The sequence below is a fragment of the Pavona decussata genome, unplaced genomic scaffold (genome assembly GCF_977016875.1).
Source record: "Pavona decussata unplaced genomic scaffold, jaPavDecu1.1 SCAFFOLD_157, whole genome shotgun sequence".
NCBI classification, from domain to species: Eukaryota; Metazoa; Cnidaria; class Anthozoa; order Scleractinia; family Agariciidae; genus Pavona; species Pavona decussata.
This window is the reverse complement of record NW_028145569.1, coordinates 520,001-540,167: the sequence shown is the minus strand read 5'-3', so window position 1 is coordinate 540,167 and position 20,167 is coordinate 520,001. Positions and strand designations below refer to the sequence as shown.

Genomic DNA, 20,167 nt, shown 5'->3' with positions numbered 1-20,167 from the left:
GGGATTTTGTATTCCGCTTTAGACGCGAAAAGGTGTGTATGTTCGAGACAAGAGGCACAATAAAGGTATTACTAGTTTTTTTTTTTTTTACCCTCCTCCTCCATGAATTATGTGAAGTGACATTCCCAATAAAGGACCGTCACGCGTTCATGGAAACCAATGAAAACAGCCTTTGTGCAGTTTCCTTGAATAATAATGAGTGATATTAAAGAGCCATTCCATTCCATGCACTGTAAGTAAATATCTCGAGAAGTAAAGCCATTGCGCGATGAAAAAAATTAAAATAGTCTGACGCAAACATGTTCTTCGTCTTAGATGCTCTACTATGACTGATACCTTATCAGATTTAATAAAATTCTCCTCTTAGACGGGCCACAAACAAACATTATTTTTCCTATATTCTCCTATTCTTACATTTTACTCAGAGACTAGAATTATTTTTTAGGAGAAATATTCCCAGAGTTATGAATTGTTTTGAACATTTTGTGTTGGACTTGTATAATTCATTCGTAGCGCATATTAGTAAACACGCCCTAATTTTAAAGTAAACGTTCAAATATTTTGAACCATTAAGCCTGGTTTACATGTACGATGCAAGCATGAGCATAAGCACAAGCATAAGCACAAGAAACCTACGTGTAAACCGGTGCGACGCAAGCATAAGCGCCTTGTGCTTGCGCTTATGCTTATGCTTGCGTCGTTCCGGTTTACACGCACGACGCAACGACGCAAGCATAAGCATAAGCGCAAGCAAAGGAAACTGAAAAACAGTGACAAGTTGTCAGCGTACAATCTAGTTGCTCATGCGTTGCCATTTGCCGTCATGTTGGAATCAAATCTCGCGCCAAAAGGCAGCCCGGCTGCGCGATTGCGCCAAATTTGTTTGCTTCTGCGCTTGCGTATGTCACGTTATGCTTATGCTTATCGCACGTGTAAACATCCTTGTGCTTGTACTTGTGCTTATTCTTATGTTTGCGTCGTCCGTGTAAACCAGGCTTAACCAAACATTATTTTTCCTTTATTTCTTCTTTTGTTACGTTTGTTATGAGACTATAAATATTTCTGTACGAGGAATATTTACAGAGTGATGAATTTTCAAATATTTTTATCCCAGCACGCGTGAAAAACATCACGCGGTAGCCAATTTGCAAGCCGTTTACAAATTAAATGCTTTCTTTCCGGCAACAATAGATAAATTTTCCTTATAGAGTGTGTGCACGACGGCCATGTTGGAGGACCAAAACAATACAATGATTTTCCTTTGGGAAATATATTCTATTTTTATGCAAACGTCTTCTATTGTTTTAGTCCTCCAACATGGCTGCCGTGCACACACTCTATTGTACGCATTTCAAGCTTTACACAGATACATTAATAGTTTCCACAGGACAAATATTTTCGGAGAGCTTAATTTTTTCATCATCATCAGAATTCAGCACTGTAATCTCACACGATCGACAACAGCTGGTTCAGAGCATTTTCCGCTGCCGCGTAAACAGTTTGGTTTATATGCATATAAGATATATAAAGATATATATATTAAACTCCAGAAAGGATGAGGAATTTGTAACGTTATTACGTGTTATTACCTTCATACAATAAGCAGACTTGCATAAATATAAATGCTATTAAAAAGGAATTGTGGAGCTCCGCTTTTACGCCTGGTTAAATATATATATTAATTCATGAACAACTGATCGCATTTGTCAATCATCAATTAATTTTGTCAAAGTTGAAGTACGGAAAGTCAAGTTCAACAAGAAACGCTAGATAGCCATTTTTCTATGGATAAATGGGATTTAGTTAAAATTAAATCCAACCCGGCCGGTGTGTTTCTCGCTAAAGTTTTAAAAAAGAATCAAAGCGCTCTATAGACCTTTTTCATAAATGGCAGCCGATTTATTATTCTTTTCAATATATGTTGATTAGCCCTACTAACCTCATTTCAGAGTAAAAATTCTTTTGAATTTTGCACATCCTGACGAGGCTAGTAGGGCTAATTTTCATAAAAACAAAAGAATAATTTATCGGCCGCCATTTATGAAAAAGGTCTATGAGTGAAATCGTGAATTGAACAGGTGAATGAAATGATATTTCGGATTACGTCTAAAGTTGTTTGCTTCTTTGATTTTCATACCGTGTGTATGAGCATCAGATGTTTGCTAATGTACCAAACACTGCTGCGGCCCTCCTAATCAGCCGTTCAATAGATCCACGTGCATTTGTGCGTCTTAACTCAATCTACTTTGGTGTCGCGAGAAGTATTGTTATTCCAGTCTGCTCTCCGATTTAAAGGGGAAGTATCATGGGGTTTTTGGTATTTTTTGTTAAAAATGATGAAATAAGAACCTTAATCAGCTGCCAAATAATTATAGAATGATGAGAGGAAAGAACTCAACTCAATTCTTGAAAGGAACAACTCTGCGAGGACTTGAAAAACATTAGTCAATCATTTTTCCCTCAAGTTTCAATCCATACGGGCCTACTCTGTCTCTGGCCAGAGGCACTAATCGACAGTTTTATTGCACTGGGGAGATAATTTATAACAAACTTGACAATTATTTCTTTGTTTCTGCTGAGAGACAAACATTTTTGGGGTTTTGAAATGACAGCAAATTTGCGTGATACTTCTCCTTTAATCGTTCGAATCAGTTGTGTTGTTCATCGAATTGAAATTCTCAATATCCCCAATATCCTCTCTTTAGACTGTTCTGTGGACTATTTTTTACCTTTCAACTCCAAAACAGCAATTTAATTTTATTTCACTGGGTCAATTTAAGCACCGTCAAGATGAACCTCGTCGCAGTCTTTGCTGTCATCGTTTGTGCCAACTTGTATTTCGGCCCAGGAATACACGTATACGCAGCCCAAGTATGTTGCTAATTTAATACCGGTAGTTTTCGCGCGCCGAAGCTAAGAAGGGCATGGTAATTTCAAGTGACCCTATCGATTCTTCTGTGAAGGGTTTCATAATATGATTTGAAAACTCCACTTCTTAAGACACAAGACGTTTGAGAAACCAACAAAATCAACTAGAATTAAATTTGGATCACCATGGATTATTTCAGTGGCAAAGCTCACAAGCAAGCAATTTTAAAAAATGTAAGGCAAAATATGTCGCGAACATCTAAGCTGTATAATGAATGTATATTCATTATTCGCCTATAATAATCACTGATCATTTAATCACTATCTCAAGGCAATACGGCTATGTCCTTCTCTCTACACGTAGATAAGTTGTTTAGAAATGAGTTTTCTTGGATGAAATATCTATCATGCATGACTAGAAAGTGCTAAAATTATTGTCAATTAGGCTTCATATTTTTAACTTTTTTTTATAGTGATCAAGGACTTCTGTGCTGTTGGCCCAAATAGCCATACTGAGAGTGGAATTACGTTCAAAGACGGAAAACTAATTATGCCAACCTCTGGACGGTACTATATTTATGCACATGTGACTTACCACTTATTAATACACAAATGTGCCAAAACTACAAACAACCAATAAATTTAGCGAGTAAAACCTTGCCGGCAGAGATCGCACAGATTGCAAAAAATATTCGACACTAGCATCAACAAGCACTGCTTTTTGGACTCAGACCATCTTGGCATTTACTTTTACAAAGGTGAAATGAAGTTTATGTCTGTGTCTGCGTGAGTGTCCATGTTTGTGTCTGTGTCTATTCCAATGTCTTTACCGATGTGTTGAATGCTTGTCCGCTCCGGACGTGTTGTTAACCGCTCCAAAGTATTTCGACAAAACTTAACACTACTTTGCCAGAAATGCCTACAGACACATTTAAAAGTCTCAGGAAGAAAAACGACAAATTACAAGCGCAATTGGAGGTGCTACAGAATGAGTACAAGAACTTGGAATCTTCTCTCGCTGACAGAGAAGTACAAGCTGCATCTGAGAGTAATGGCGGCTCGCACGACAACGACGACATCGACAACGAGTCAGTTAAATGTCTTGAGTTTCTTAGTGCAGAGTATGATTCGCTGTCTGCTTTCCGAAAGGAAGCTAAAGAACAACTTCAAGGTCTTACTAAGAAGTTAAACAGTCTAGTGGAGCAAGTAGGAGAAATTGCCGAAGCTATCGACGCCATTGACCGCTATAGTTATCAGTACAACGTCAAAATAGTTGGGATTCCTAAAGTGAATTCTCCCGAAACTGCTTTGGATACATCTACTTTATGCGTCAAATTATCAACCGAAGTGTCCTTATCTCAAGCTGCGGAATACGATCATTTAACCCCGAAGACTCAGAGATTGCTCATTGACGCGAAGAAGTTTCAAGAGGAACATCGCTACAGTTTTTGCTGGGTGAAGAACTGTTCTATCTTCCTGCGGAAATCGGCAACTTCCCGTCCAGTAAAGATCAAGAACCACACTGAACTCCAGCGTCTCGCTGAACCGACCAGCTCAAGATAAGTTATCTTATTTATATTAAAATAATCAACATTATGCCGATCGCAAACGATGCTGATCTGTCATCTCTTCCTTTCAATCACTTAGACAATGCTTCTTTCAACACAGTTTTATACGAATTATCTCATGGACCTTTAAACTATGACACTGAACGCTTAAATAGTCTTTTATTTAACCCAACTGATCAATCGAAGTCTTCCGACTTTTATACTAGTCAACTTGACCCAGAGAGAAACTTTTCATTCTGTTCTACTTCTAGTAACTATTTTGTCGAAGATGAAATTAATGCTAAAGCCTCTACTGAGCATTACAACCCGAATTTTTCTGTACTTCATTTAAATGCACGTAGTCTAATTAGAAATTTTGACAAGTTCAAATTCCTACTAGGTCGTCTGCAAAAGCCTTTTTCTGCGATTGCGGTATCTGAAACTTGGCTAAATGATCTATCTGTTGATCTAGTCAATATTCCGGGATACGCTTTTATTTCAAATCACCGTGGTACTAAATCTGGCGGTGGAACGGGTCTTTATTTGCAAGATAATCTTGATTACAAAATTTGTTCAGACTGTAATGTCTCTGATCCAGATGTCATTGAATCGTTGTCTGTAGAAATTTCAGTCCCCCATGGGAAAAATATAATAGTAGGCGTCATCTATCGCCCTCCAAATCATCACCTAACCGGCTTCATGGAAAAATTCACTGACATCCTCTCAAAACTCTCTAGAAGTGACAAGTGCTGCTACCTCACCGGCGACTTTAATTTGGACCTCCTGCGATACGCCGACCACGAACCCACTCAAGAATTTGTTGATTGTCTGTTTTCGCACATGTTTGTTCCTCTAATCGACAGACCAACTCGTATTACTGCACACTCGGCCACTTTAATTGACAACATATTCACAAATCATTTCTCACCTAGCGTTTTAAAAGGCATTGTCATAAGTGACATATCCGATCATTTACCAGTATTTGCCTATGTCTCTGATGACTCTTTTGTTCATGTTCATAAAAGAATTGGCAACCGACCTGTGAGAAACTTCTCTACGGCAAATTTAAATAATTTCAAAACTCGCCTCTCTCAAGTCGATTGGACTGAACTTCTACATGATAAAGACCCCAATGATTCTTACAATAAATTCTTGTCCGAATATTCGCGGCTTTATAATTTATGTTTCCCATTGAAGCCTCATAAAGTTAAGAATTGTAAAAGGCCTTATTCCCCATGGATAACCAAATCTTTATTAGCTTCTGTTCGAAAGAAAAACAAGCTGTATAGACAATTACTGAGATCACCTAATCCAACGAGGGAGTTACAATATAAGTCTTACAGAAACAAATTAACCCATCTCATTAGAATTGCCAAACGCCATTATTATGACCAAAGGTTTGCTTCGGCTAAAAATGACCTAAAGGAGACCTGGAAATTAATCAATGAAGTTATCAACAAGCGTAAATGTAGACCTCCTTTTCCTTCGTCATTTAGATCTGATGGTAGCATTCTTACCGACCCTGTAGACATAGCAAATGGATTCTGTAATTATTTTGCTAACGTAGGACCTAATTTAGCAGCGAAAATACCTCCGGTGAACTCTTCTTTCCACTCTTTTTTGAATGATCAGTTCAATGAGTCTCTGATTTTGAAGCCGACGACTGTTGAAGAGCTGAATGGAATCTGTATGTCCATGAAGTCTGGGAAAGCCCCAGGATATGACGATATTTCTATGTATGTTATCAAAAACACTTTTGAAGTAGTATCGGAACCTCTTAAGAATATTATTAATTTATCCTTTTCCAAAGGAATATTCCCAGACAAGCTAAAACTTGCCAAAGTGATTCCTGTATTTAAAGGTGATGAACCGGATTTATTCACTAATCACAGACCAATCTCACTACTTCCTAATTTTTCGAAATTCTTCGAAAAGGTCATGCACAATCGACTAGTAGAATTCGCAAATAGCCATGATATCTTTTACCAACTCCAGTTTGGTTTTCGTAAAAACCATTCCACTGCGCTGTCGCTAACTTACCTTGTTAATAAAATTGCAACGTCCATTGACCAAAACTGAAATCACGGCAGGTGTTTTTCTTGACCTTTCTAAAGCGTTTGACACGCTAGACCACCAAATCTTAATTGAGAAACTTGAACATTATGGTGTCTGTGGACTAGCATTGCAATGGATTAAAAGTTATTTCTCCAACCGTACCCAATTCGTCCAGATTAACGATACCCGTTCCTCCGAACAGATAATTAGATGCGGTGTTCCACAGGGTTCCATATTAGGCCCTTTACTTTTCATATTATATATCAATGATCTTCCCAAAACAGCCAGACTGGCAGAATGCCTGCTCTTTGCAGATGACAATAGTATCTTTTACTCCAATTCAGACCCTGATCATGTTGCCTCTGTAATGAATAGTGAACTGACTAAGATTAGCTTATGGATGAAATCAAACAAACTTTCTGTTAACATAAAGAAAACCAATTATGTTATATTTAAACCCAAACAAAAATCTGTCCGCATGAGCTCCCAAATTTCACTTGACAGTATACCCCTCAAGCAAGTAACAGAAGTTAAGTTCTTAGGTATTTATATCGATGAAGGTCTCACCTGGAAATCGCATATCAGTTATATTTGCAAGAAAATCTCTAAGTCCGTTGGTATAATGTACAGATTTCGTTTCCTTTTGTCATCAAACACTAAAAAATCTTTGTATTATACCTTAATTTATCCCTATTTAACTTATTGTACTACAGTTTGGTCTTCTACTTATGTAACAAACTTAAATCGCATTTTTCTTCTTCAAAAACGAGCTGTGCGAGCTATGACAAATTCTAATCACCTTGCACCTTCTGCACCTTTATTTGCACAATTGAATATCCTAGATATTTTTAAAGTGAATTCCTTTTATATTGCAAAATTTATGTTTTCCTATCATCAACGTTTGCTGCCTTCGCCCTTTCTAAATTTATTTCCGACTGGTGGTCAAATTCATAATTATGATACTAGAACCTCAGCTCATTTTCGACCTCACACCTGCCGAACTAATATCAAGCAATTTACTATACTCTATGGAGGGCCAAAAATATGGAATGCTTTGCCATTATCAGTTACGTCTTCCCCTAGTCTATCCACCTTCAAAAGAAAGCTTCTTGATTTCCTCAGTTAATTGCATGAAACGTCCGACTCTGTTATGTCTTTATAGTCTTACCACCACCGTATGTTAAAAAATCTCAATACAATGTCTTTACTGGTCTTAAAGTCCCAACATATCTCCGAGGAGACCTCTCAGTATAAGCCCGGGGGTTTCTTGAGGTCTCCTCGCCACTTCTTACTTCTTTTACTATTATTATTTACTCTAAACTTATGTACTTGTAATCCTAGTCTATTATTCATTGTAACTTTCTATGTTTGTATGTCGTGGTGAATAAATAAATAAATAAATAAATAAATAAATAAATAAAATAAATAAATGTCAACGCCTACGGCAATGCCAATGCCTATTCTAACTCCAACGCCAATCCCTATGCCAATGCCAATGTCTATGTCTATGCCTATGCCTATGCCTATGCCTATGCCAATGCCAATGCCAATGCCAATGCCAATGCCTATGCCTATGCCTATGCCTATGCCAACGCCAATCCCTATGCCAATGCCAATGCCTATGTCTATGTCTATGCCTATGCCTATGCCTATGCCTATGCCTATGCCAATGCCAATGCCAATGCCTAAGCCAATGCCAATGCCAATGCCAATGCCAATGCCTATGTCTATGTCTATGCCTATGCCTATGCCTATGCCTATGCCAATGCCTATGCCAATGCCAATGCCTATGTCTACGCCTATGCCTATGCCTATGCCTATGCCAATGCCTATGCCTATGCCAATGCCTATGTCTATGTCTATGCCTATGCCTATGCCAATGCCTATGCCTATGCCTATGCCTATGCCAATGCCAATGCCAATGCCTATGCCTATGCCTATGCCTATGCCAATGCCAATGCTAATGCCAATGCCTATGCCTATGCCTATGCTTATGCCTATGCCTATGCCGATGCCAATGCCTATGCCATTGCCAATGCCTATTCCAATGCCTATGCTAATGCCTATGCCTATGCCAATGCCTATGCTTATGCCTATGCCTATGCCTATGCCAATCCCAATGCCTATTTCAACTCCAATGTCAATCCCTATACAATGCCAATAACTATGCCAATGCCTATGCCAATGCTAATGCCTGTGGCAACTCCAATGCCTATGCCTATGCCAATGCCAATGCTAATGCCAATGCCTATGTCTATGTCTATGTCTATGTCTATGCCTATGCCTATGCCTATGCCAATGCCAATGCCAATGCCTATGTCTATGCCAATGCCAATGCCTATGCCAATGCCAATGCCTATGTCTACGCCTATGCCTATGCCTATGCCTATGCCAATGCCTATGCCTATGCCAATGCCTATGTCTATGTCTATGCCTATGCCTATGCCAATGCCTATGCCTATGCCTATGCCTATGCCAATGCCAATGCCAATGCCTATGCCTATGCCTATGCCTATGCCAATGCCAATGCTAATGCCAATGCCTATGCCTATGCCTATGCTTATGCCTATGCCTATGCCGATGCCAATGCCTATGCCATTGCCAATGCCTATTCCAATGCCTATGCTAATGCCTATGCCTATGCCAATGCCTATGCTTATGCCTATGCCTATGCCTATGCCAATCCCAATGCCTATTTCAACTCCAATGTCAATCCCTATACAATGCCAATAACTATGCCAATGCCTATGCCAATGCTAATGCCTGTGGCAACTCCAATGCCTATGCCTATGCCAATGCCAATGCTAATGCCAATGCCTATGTCTATGTCTATGTCTATGTCTATGCCTATGCCTATGCCTATGCCAATGCCAATGCCAATGCCTATGTCTATGCCAATGCCAATGCCTATGCCTATGCCAATGCCAATGCCAATGCCTATGCCTATGCCTATGCCAATGCTAATGCCAATGCCTATGTCTATGTCTATGTCTATGTCTATGTCTATGCCTATGCCTATGCCTATGCCTATGCCAATGCCAATGCCTATGCCAATGCCAATGCCAATGCCTATGTCTATGTCTATGTCTATGTCTATGCCTATGCCTATGCCTATGCCTATGCCAATGCCAATGCCAATGCCAATGCCTATGCCGATGCTAATGCCTATGCCATTGCCAATGCCAATGCCTATGCCTATGCCTATGCCTATGCCACTGCCTATGCCATTGCCAATGCCTATTCCAATGCCTATGCCTATGCCTATGCCAATGCCTATGCTTATGCCTATGCCTATGCCTATGCCAATCCCAATGCCTATTCCAACTCCAATGTCAATCCCTATACAATGCCAATAACTATGCCAATGCCTATGCCTATGCCAATGCCAATGTCTATGGCTATGCCAATCCCTATACCTATTCCCATGCCAATGTCTATGCCTATACTCCTATACTAATGCATGTAATTAGCGCCCATGTGGCTGCTTCATTTTATGCTCCTGGAATTCAATTGAACGCGTAGTTATTTCTTAATCATCAAGTTGAGGTAAATTCAGAGGTTTTTATCCCTTCACACCCCAATTTCGATATTTATATTTTTCTCGCTGTGTGATTAAACATCAAGACATCTTTGGTGATCATTTCCTTTATTCTTTACACTTGTGTAAAAAACAAATAGTGATCAGTTGTAAGGAGAAATAACATGCTTGTTATATCTAGGCGCCTACGATATCAGCTTTTGTGAAGTATCCTGTGACGCGTATCTTAACCACAACATCACCGCCAATGGCTCTCAGCTCAATGACACCTTTGTCGTTAACATGATGGGTAACCTTATCGTCAGGGGTCGGGGACTGCTTAATCTTGATATATGGGGGATTGCCGCTGGTGTCAATAACCTCAAAGCGGGTTGGTTGGTTTGCTGTGAAAATAGAAAAGAACAAGACTGTGCTTTTCTTTGTATTTTTGGACAGGGAGGATAGATAGCCAACTCGGCTTTACGTGCCTCGTTGCCTGTCTATCATCACATATCCAACTCGTGCTAGTGGAAAAATTGTTAAGTATAACAACTACAGTGGTGCATTACTTAGAGCATTGTAGTTTAATAATAGTTTTGAGGGTGGAGCCAAAAGGCATAATACTCCATTTTAGGAGCCTAATATCTCTAACCCAAGCAGGGGGCCAAATAAAGAATCAGTGGATACACTCTCTTTTATTATTGACCATTTGACCGAAAATTTTACGATAATGCTGCGAACATACTCAACCTGACACTAAGAGATTCAGCACTTCACTTGGAGAGGGTCTCAAATTGAATTGGTGATAGCTTTGGCGATTGACGGTTAAAATTTGGGCAGTTTGACGGCTGACGGCCAACCCCATTGAGGCCCACCTTTGCATCTTGGCTTGTTGGACACATATGCCAAAGGAATTTGATATAATACGGCGCAAAATAGTCTTTTTTAGGTGCCCTAATCACGTTAATGTCGACTTTCTGAAATTCTATACCTTAAATTAACGTTTCAAGTTCAAAACATTAGGAAATAATATTATTCAGTTCCGTTAATCCTCCTGCCAAAAATTGGTTGTTCTTATACAACAAAAGAGTCTAAACTAGCAAATTTAGCTTCAACAAGTAGTGTAAAATAAATAATTGACTGTAGTGGTGATAAACATGTTCTTCCAACAACGTCGATATCTAAAGACAATGTTTGATCGTTTAACCTTGGCATTACCATTCTCGTTTAATACCATGTTTGGAAGATGCGCTTCACCGTTTAGTCGCCTTTCTCAGCGTAGCATTTAAAGTTGTTCAAGGTTTTTTTTAACATTTAAGGTAGCTCTGATGCCTCACCACAATCTTACAATCTATCTTTTTTTCGTATTAATAACAAAAGAATAAAGGGTCACCGAGCTATTTTTTTTCTTTTTTTTTTTTAGGTTTAACCACTTTAAGGTAAAATTAATATGGGCTCGCACTGTCCGATGTTTGGCCAAACATTACAGCTACGTAGGATCAGGACTTTAAACAAAAAAAGGCGACCACGGTTATCGTATGTTTCCAGAAGTTGAATTGTTTTACATAAAATACCAGAACTGTTTTGGACAATTCTCATTTGTTCGCTCATTTTTGGGGGAAAACGCCAATGTCAATCTGACGCCTAGCGTCAGCCATAAACGCAATCCTGAAGCAGTTATTTTGTCGAGCCTTTTGGTCACCGAACGTTCTGTATGACAAACACGATGTTGAACGAAAATGTTTGATTGCCTAGCAGTGGCTTAATAACCTTGCAGTTAGCATTGTTCTATTTCGCTTAACTAAAACCTTGGCAGCAAGTATACTTGCTATCAAAGGCAAACCTTTTGATGGTTTTACTGAAAAAAGAAGGAAAGATTAATGGCAGACGTTGTTAGGGGAAGATTGGATATGTACGAGAGAGAGGGGGAAGAGTACGATTTGTACGTTTTTTTGCACATCATCTAAAGTACAGGTAAACTGAACTGAAAATTAAGCCAAAATTATTTCTGATTAATTGTAGGCCATGGCTCTATCCGCCTCCCCAGAAATAAATTTACAGGATATTTACAGGGTCTGAGCAGTCTCTCTTTTTAAATTAACGGGATATTTACCGGGTCTCCCTTTTAACATTTACGGGAAATTAACAGGATCCGAGCAGTCTGCCTTTAAAATTTACAGGATATTTACAGGGTCGCTGGATTTTTATCTCCAAAATTTACAGGGTATTTCATGGAATTTACATCTTTCAGTAACAACATTCAGATGATTTTTACGGTATCTTTCAAACCCTGTAAATGGGTAAGTATCTTTTGGATAACTTACATGATTTTACATGTTTTTATTTATTTATTTATTTATTTATTTATTTATTTATTTATTTATTTATTTAATTATTTACTTATTTATTTTTACATGGATGTAAATTTTCTAATTTTTGTAGTGATATTGAATCATGCGTCAGTCAATCCCAACCGTAAGCATGATGAAATGGTGAAATAGGACCTTCGTATACTACAAAGTAATTCTACAACAACGAGAGGAAAGGATTCAACTTAATTCTTGAAAGGAACAACTCGTGATCTGTTCTAGCGCATTCTGGACAGAGAAATGCGAAATCTGAAAGACGTTAGGCTAACATTTTTCAACTTTCAACCTATTCCGAACTACTGTCTCTGGTCAAAGGCACTTATCGACAGTTAGTGTGTAGACGATTAATTTTTGTTTCTATTGACGGACAAACATTTTTGGTCTCTGAAATGACGTCAAATTCACGTGATACTTCCTCTTTAGCATAGAAAGGTTCATGGTAATTCTCGATAACCCCTTCCTTAAACTCATTCATTCATTATCTGCACTTTTGCTAACCAATTCCTGGTTTATTCAACACAATAAAAGGCACGATTTTCACACAGGATGATACAAATTATACATACATTTTGGGACTCAAACTCTATTTATGCGCGTTCATTGTGTAAGAGGGGTTTTTATGACAGTGATGCATGCATAATTAATGTATGGGGCTGTGAGGAAATCTTTCCCAATAAAATAAAAGCCCTATAATTTTGTTAGAAATAAGACAGCTCGAACGGACTTTCCTAATCCTCGATTATTACTAGTTAAGATTTCTTAAGGTGGCCGAACACAGTTTGCGCGCGCTTTACAGATTCTGTTAGTGATGGTATTAAGCGCGCGCTAGGGTTGTGGTACGCAAATATGGCGGTCGATAACGTGATCCCTCAATTTCACATGAAATGGATAATAAAGTTAAGTTTTGATCCTAAATAACTAAGTTCCTTGTTTCTGGACTCTTTTTCTTTTCTTTCCGAGCAAAAAAGTCATTCATCAAGACCTTTTGCATGCTTTTCATCTTTGCCATGAAACCCAATTAAAGTCACGCATGCGCATTTGACCAAAAAATTGCGACTGGTTGTTTTCGTGGAAATGAACTGTTTTCTAAGGAACCGCTCATTAGAATTTCGTGAAATTTAGCATGAAAATAGTTCCCTAAAAGCCTAACTCGCCTACAAAGAGAAACCTAAATCTAACAGAGGGTATCTTCACAAAACATTAAAATGCAAAGTCGATTTTTACAGGATATCTCTCTGTTAAAATTACATGAAAATAGTGCAACTGTGTCAGTATTTTGCAAGTTTTTCTGGATATAAAAAGTGGAAAAAATCTAATGAGCACATTTTCTAAGAATACAGGAAACCTACTATTTATGGACGTTTAATAGTTCGCTGCGTTGCCATGGAAACGGTACTTAGCTCAACAAGACGTATGAAAATACATTCCTTCCTAGTTAGTCTTACACCATACCAATTTTGGGCGCCCAGAAATACATAGTTTCCAAATAACGTCTTCTAACACCTGTACACTAAAAAACTGTATTCGGCCACCTTAATTAAACGGAGAACGAAGGATATGATTAGCATCTATATGGTGTCTATTATAACTCACCATTCCTGGCCTTTTCTTTCCTGCCGCGGATAATTTCAGTCATATCTATGTGGTATTGATTTGCCCCGCCATTTTGTATCACAGTAAATGGACCTTTGAATCCCATCACAACCACGTCGTGAAGCCTGTAATGAAACAACGGATCAATTCGTTTCCAACGATGAACACAATTTACTATAGGCGGGAACGACTGCTAAACGCAACTCGGTCGTTTTCAAGTCACATATCCTCTTTTTTTTAATATTAGAACCCTTTATTATAAGAACGTTGACGCTGAGATTAATAGAAATTTAAGAACATACTAAGAACGTTACTCAGACTGAGAATAGGTTAAGAACATGGTTCGTTTTTAAAACCTATTGCACCCGCTACACATGGTGGTTTTCTGCATTTTCGCCGCAAATTCTGGTAACTTAATGTCACGATACTAACCTCTGTGGTCGATACTTTTCGTAAAGCCAAATTTACCGAGAGTTGGTTTCCAGCGACAACTTCCAAACTAAAAAAGACTTTAGGGGATCGCGCATTCTCAGCTGGCTCCCGTTACTACTGGAACTATATTTCACGGCATGCGCAGACACCCACCTGGAGCCCTTGAACATGGAAACGCCTCTAACAGACCCCACACATCTGTTGGTCTTGTAATCCAAACGGTAGCAGATTTGACCTCTTCCTCCGGTGTTAGTAAACATCACTCCAAGCAATGGCTCGCCACGATCGATACCCAGTGCTGCGCCAAATGAGAGTATGTTTCCTTCTTTAGGCTTTATTTTAAGAAGAATGTCACATAGTTGCATTAGTTTGTTACTGTGGTATTCTCTCAACCGTGCTTTTCGACGTTACCTTCTAATCACCTCAACCTGAGCTTTGATCTAAGTCAATAAAAAAGCCGCTAATACATGCAGCAATTATTTTAGTTTTTTCTGGCTTCAGTTGTAATAATAATAATAATTATAATAATATATAATAATAATAATAATAATAATAATAATAATAATAATACATCATCATCATCATCGTAATCATCGTTGTCGTCGTTGCCATGGCCATAGCTATTACTACCAAAACAATGTCAACCACCACTATCATCACCATCATCATCATCGCCATAACCATCACTACCACGACAGCTAATACATCCACCACCACCATCACCACCATCACCATCATCATCATCATCATCATCATCATCATCATCATCATCATCATCATCATCATCATCATCATCATCATCATCATCATCGCCATAACCATAACTACCACGATAGCTAATACCACCACCACCACCATCATCATCATCATCATCATCATCATCATCATCATCATCATCATCATCATCATCATTATCATCATCGTCGTCGTCGTTGTCATGGCCATAACCATTTCTACCAAAACAAATTAAAGCACCACTATCATTATCACCATCATCCGAACAACAATAAAAACATCATCATCATCATTGTCATCAGCATTATCATCGTCATCATTATCAATCATCATCATAGTTATTAATTTTACAGACTGAATTTACCCTTTCTTAACAAACAGAACATTAAATTTACTCTGTGGTCTGTTATAACGGAATTTAAAATTGCTTTTTTGGTAATACAAACAAGTTTCTTTTAGTTTTGCATCCCAACAAGTAATGATAGAACAACTCTAGACGACCTTTTGAAGAGGATGACCTAATTTTGGCTAACTGGTAAATTTTGCTCTTGATTGTGGCGAGACCTACTGTGACCACTTTTCACGAACTATGCAATGTCTAAAGAAATCTCGAAACTCAGAGTGCGCTTACAACTTCAGAGAAAGCATGGATGAATCAAAATACGTTAAATATACGTGATTCAAATGGGTAAATAAAGAGTGATAAGCCTACGCGAGTCACGCGTGTGTTAGCCTTTTTCAACTAGTTTGCACGCGCGCCGCAAGTCTTTTATAGTTAAAGTGAGCTTATTCTAAGGCCTGTGCTTCTCCCCTATATTTGTAGCCGGTTTGGAGGACTTGATAGAACCATGTAACAAACCACCTTACGTTTTACATCAAACGTCATTCCTGCACGAAGAAAGCTCTTCATTTTGAAAATGACCTCTTATTGTATGTGTTTAACGATGGTGTTTTTTATGTCCTATAGAAAATCTCAGCTGGGTTACGTTAGGTTTGGCTCGTTTAAGTGCGTGTTGTAATTTAAACTGCCTTTCTTCTTGCGATTTGTTTAATGCCTCATGATTCCTCTCTGGGAAATGAAAGTCTCTTGCGTCGTGATCAGGACCTATCCTCCCCCCCCCCCACCCCCTCTCTCCCTTCCTTCCTCTTCTTCCCTGAATCCCAATTTCTTTTGCCCCCTGGACCAAATGGGACACAAACAAACACAGTCAGTTGCTAGGAATGTTCACTGACATACCTCTCCCAGATCTGCAACAAAGAAGTTTCCTTCTTCTCTCCTGCCTGTCCATAAATCTGCACTCCCAACCTCACCGGTGACGGTTAGAACATCTTTTCCAGCGCCAGTAAAGATTTTAGCCCCCTGCACATTCAAGTAAGGCATTTCATCGATGCTTATTCTGTCGCTGTCTGGTTCACACTGTACTTCTTCGGCATCCTGATCTTTGATGCCCCATTGTTTCCAGCTATCAAGATCCACTTCGTTGTATTCAGGAACTGTACGAGTGTCAATCTCTATATCGCGCTGTCTGTGCCCAAGTTCACTCACCGGCCAACCGCGATAACTGCGTGGCTTGTAATGTCTGAGATATTTGTTGAACGTTTTAGCGTTCACAATGATGGTATTGCCACAGAATTTGGGGCCGTTAGGAACACCCAATGCATCGTAAGGAACGTTGAGCTTGAACTTAGACAATTTTCTTTGGTAGGCATCTTGTCTTTTTTCTCCGGGCACCAGGAAAGGATAACTTTGTCCTTGTTCGTATACTATGCTCTCTTCCTTCGGGGAGCACTTGCTACACTGGGCTGGTTGTGAAAACTTGACAGCTCTGTTCGGTCGAATTGTTTGTTCGATAAACATAGCAGAGTTGATTTCATACAACCAACCAAACCTGCGAAACGTGGAGAAGAGAGTATGAGAAAAATTACCGTTACATTAGTCGAGAAAACATTAACATGGGCATTCAATGGTTCTTGTCAGTGGAATACCGGCTCGGAGAAGCCTTATTCCGCCTAAAAAATCGGATTAAATTGCAACGAAAACAAGCGTTTTGTTTAGCGTAGGATCGACTCAAAATTTCAAAATTCTGAAAAACTAATCCCTTTTGTTTTCAATGAGGCGATTAAATAGTTTAAAGTGTGAGTAAACAAGGCCACCTATAGCTAGCAATATCGGAAAACCAAAAACAGCTCTATAGAGTTCCGAGGATAATATCCCTTTACTTAAGATTTTCAATAATCGAAATTTTCAGCTATTTAAAGAATCCGAACGGAAATTTCAAATTTTCAGCTCGAGAATTGGAGCAGACCAAACTGTGCTAGCGTCACAAATTCGACTTTGAAAACACCTAGGAATTCAGAAAACAATATTATAAGAATTTTGCTTAAATATTCTCGTCGGGTGACCTGAAGAAAAGTGACAAGAACACTTTCCACGACTACATCCTGAGAATGTTTTTTTCCAGCAAAGAAATTGAATCCTTGGTTAAGTTCTAGTTCAGGATTTTCGTCGGGATATTGGTAAACGATCGAATACGTTGCGCATTTGTACTGTTGGCAGTTTTCAATCTATTACGTCCAAAGTAAGTACAGAGTGTCCGTTTCCTTTAGTTTTGCTTTGCTGCGTTCTGTGATTGGCTGGCAAAAGTGGCGTCACTTTCTCAACCAATGAGGAGCAAACAAAAACTAATCAGCGCGACTTGCTCGCAAGCGTTTTCCCGCGCTTGGTTTTTTGATTTATTCTTATGTTGCTTAAGTTGTTACTGTGCATACGTTCTACGCATTATGAGGCTACAAAAAGAAACTTAAGAAAAATCAACCAAAATCTTTGGAGGCGGTAGAATTATTTAGCATATTTTAAAATCATGTATCAGATATGCGCTTTAAACTCAGGTCAGTGAAGTTGTCTTGCTATTTTTAGAATAATTTTTTTCCAAGATTTTCCTCAACTTACCTGCTGTTTCCCAACTTCTCGAAGTTAGTGAGTTGTTTTAGAGCATCCTTCAATTCAATCTGCGAGCGTCGCGACAGTTCGTTTGCAATTTTCATGCTATTCAGGGTCGACCACATCACTGATATTATAATAGGGAGCACAAAGAAAAATGGGCCTGCAAATCGTTGAGCGAACTGCAACGCTGGAAGAGCTCTTGATAATACTCTTGATACCAGTTTTGCCGCCTGGAAGGAACAGACAAGATGAATTAAGGAGAATAAGCGGGCAGCAATAGACCTAATCCATAAATGGCAGCCGGTAAATATTTCCTATATTTTCATGAAACCTACGGATTTGATTACATTGGATCATTGAATATTGCACCTCCAGCGTTTTAATTCGCATAGCGGCCATTTAATTAGCCATAAAATATACCATAGAACCCTCAAAGTCTGACCCTGCTCGTGGTAACGTTTGTAACAATACAATTATTCCACTCGAGGTCGTTGGATCAGAGATGACTATAGCTAACGAGGCGCACTTGTCTATCTGTCATCTCGTATCAAACGTATAATTCACGTTATACAAATCGAAGATTTAACACGTTGGGATTAAACTTTTTTTTCGTGTCTTTCTTCTATTGCCTAAAGAAGCGCATCACAGCTTCAGGTCAATTTTGAAAAACATGATTTAAGTAAGCATACCTTTCCTGTAGAAGCTTTTAAGGCTTGAGACCCAGTTTGTACACCTTTTACAATGTGTTCCAATGTCAGTCCCAGAAAACCACCAGTAATTGCCAAAGCATTGCTTGTCATTCCTTTTTTGTTACCGGACTCTGCAGCATTCATAAAACCCGCCACACCAACCATCATACCGACAATGTCCGCCAGTTTTCCGACAGGAAGACCTTGACTTTTCAGTTGGGCCCACGCTGCCCTATTCTTGATGACGAATTTGAAATCTCCGTAAAAATGCCAGACTCTGATCGCTTTAAAAGTGCGCAAAGACCCAGCTTCAGCAGCTGCAGCTGTATCTTCAAGCTCTTTCATATCATCACTCCACGCTTGGATTATTTTGCTGTCGGCATCGGCTATTAAAAGACAAAAAAAGTATGAAAACAAAAATTTAACAAACTTTTCTCTTTTCAACGCAGGGCAAGATTTCCTTTTTTTTTCACAAAACTAAGTGAAAACGGTGGATATCAGTTTCCTGAAGGAATTAAAGCCCACGTGAAAAACAAAACAAGTCAAACAGAAAACAATCTAAATAGCAATATAGGTACGGTTGTTTACGCAATTGCACTGTCACGGCAATTTTATTGTATGTTGGTCAAGGCTGCCCAAAATTTGACTAAAATCTCTTCTCTAACATGAGATTGCTCTTAGAGCACTTGGACGAAAATATCAAATGATTTCCCCGAACAAGAGTAAACTATAATAAGTTTTTAGCCATTTTTCCAAGATACAGAGGGGCAACTTGAGAAATTTGACCAATTTTTCCAAGTTGCAATCCATTTCCATCCTAGCCATCCTCAGCCAAGGATGAATGAAACTAGTTTCGGTGCTCTAGAGGAGTAATTGTTGACAAAACTAAATCATTATTTTGACTTTTACATCCGTTTCGTCTGTATGGGTCAGTTATTAAAAGACAGTTTAGACGGTGTTTAACAAAACCACGTTCTAAGCCATTTTCAATTTTACATTGTCTGCACGGTTACAAGAAGGCTTGCATCCCAGACTAGAAAACTCTTTCTCTACTTAAAATAAACAACTTATAAACAGATTTGGCGGCCTATTGATTGTCTTAAGCCGCGGCCTAAGTTAGACTCTGTTTAAATAACTGCATGGCCCTAGGTTTTTGGCTTTTCAAAGTTACATTAAAAATAGGTGGCACTGCCCACTGAAGGTCATATTTGAAAGATTAAACAATCGAAACCAAAAGGGAAACCGAGGTTCAAGATTCAAGCTTCCCCTTATTCAAGTCATTGGCGAGCCGAAGCAAAAAATATGATCGTACGTTACCATGACGACAGCAACGATGTTTTGAGTACAGTAGTTAAAACATGGAAGTTACCATGGTAATCCCTATTTTTGACAATGTTATTCTGCTCAGCATTGAAAGA

General features: G+C 38.8%; 1 protein-coding gene across 1 annotated transcript in view; it reads right to left on the bottom strand.

Annotated features, from left to right (window-relative positions):
- Window positions 1-10,167: 10,167 nt before the first annotated feature.
- The window catches only part of LOC146465064 (uncharacterized), a 13,009-nt gene continuing 3,009 nt past the window's right edge, over window positions 10,168-20,167 (bottom strand). Inside the window, exons 2-7 of the mRNA XM_085128974.1 lie at window positions 18,750-19,135; window positions 18,067-18,290; window positions 16,354-17,005; window positions 14,535-14,713; window positions 13,950-14,074; window positions 10,168-10,391 (exon numbers count right to left, since the gene is read on the bottom strand). Of these exons, the coding sequence (XP_084985100.1) occupies window positions 10,186-10,391; window positions 13,950-14,074; window positions 14,535-14,713; window positions 16,354-17,005; window positions 18,067-18,290; window positions 18,750-19,135 (1,772 nt within the window). The 3' untranslated portion in view covers window positions 10,168-10,185. The remainder of the gene's footprint in view (window positions 10,392-13,949; window positions 14,075-14,534; window positions 14,714-16,353; window positions 17,006-18,066; window positions 18,291-18,749; window positions 19,136-20,167) is intronic.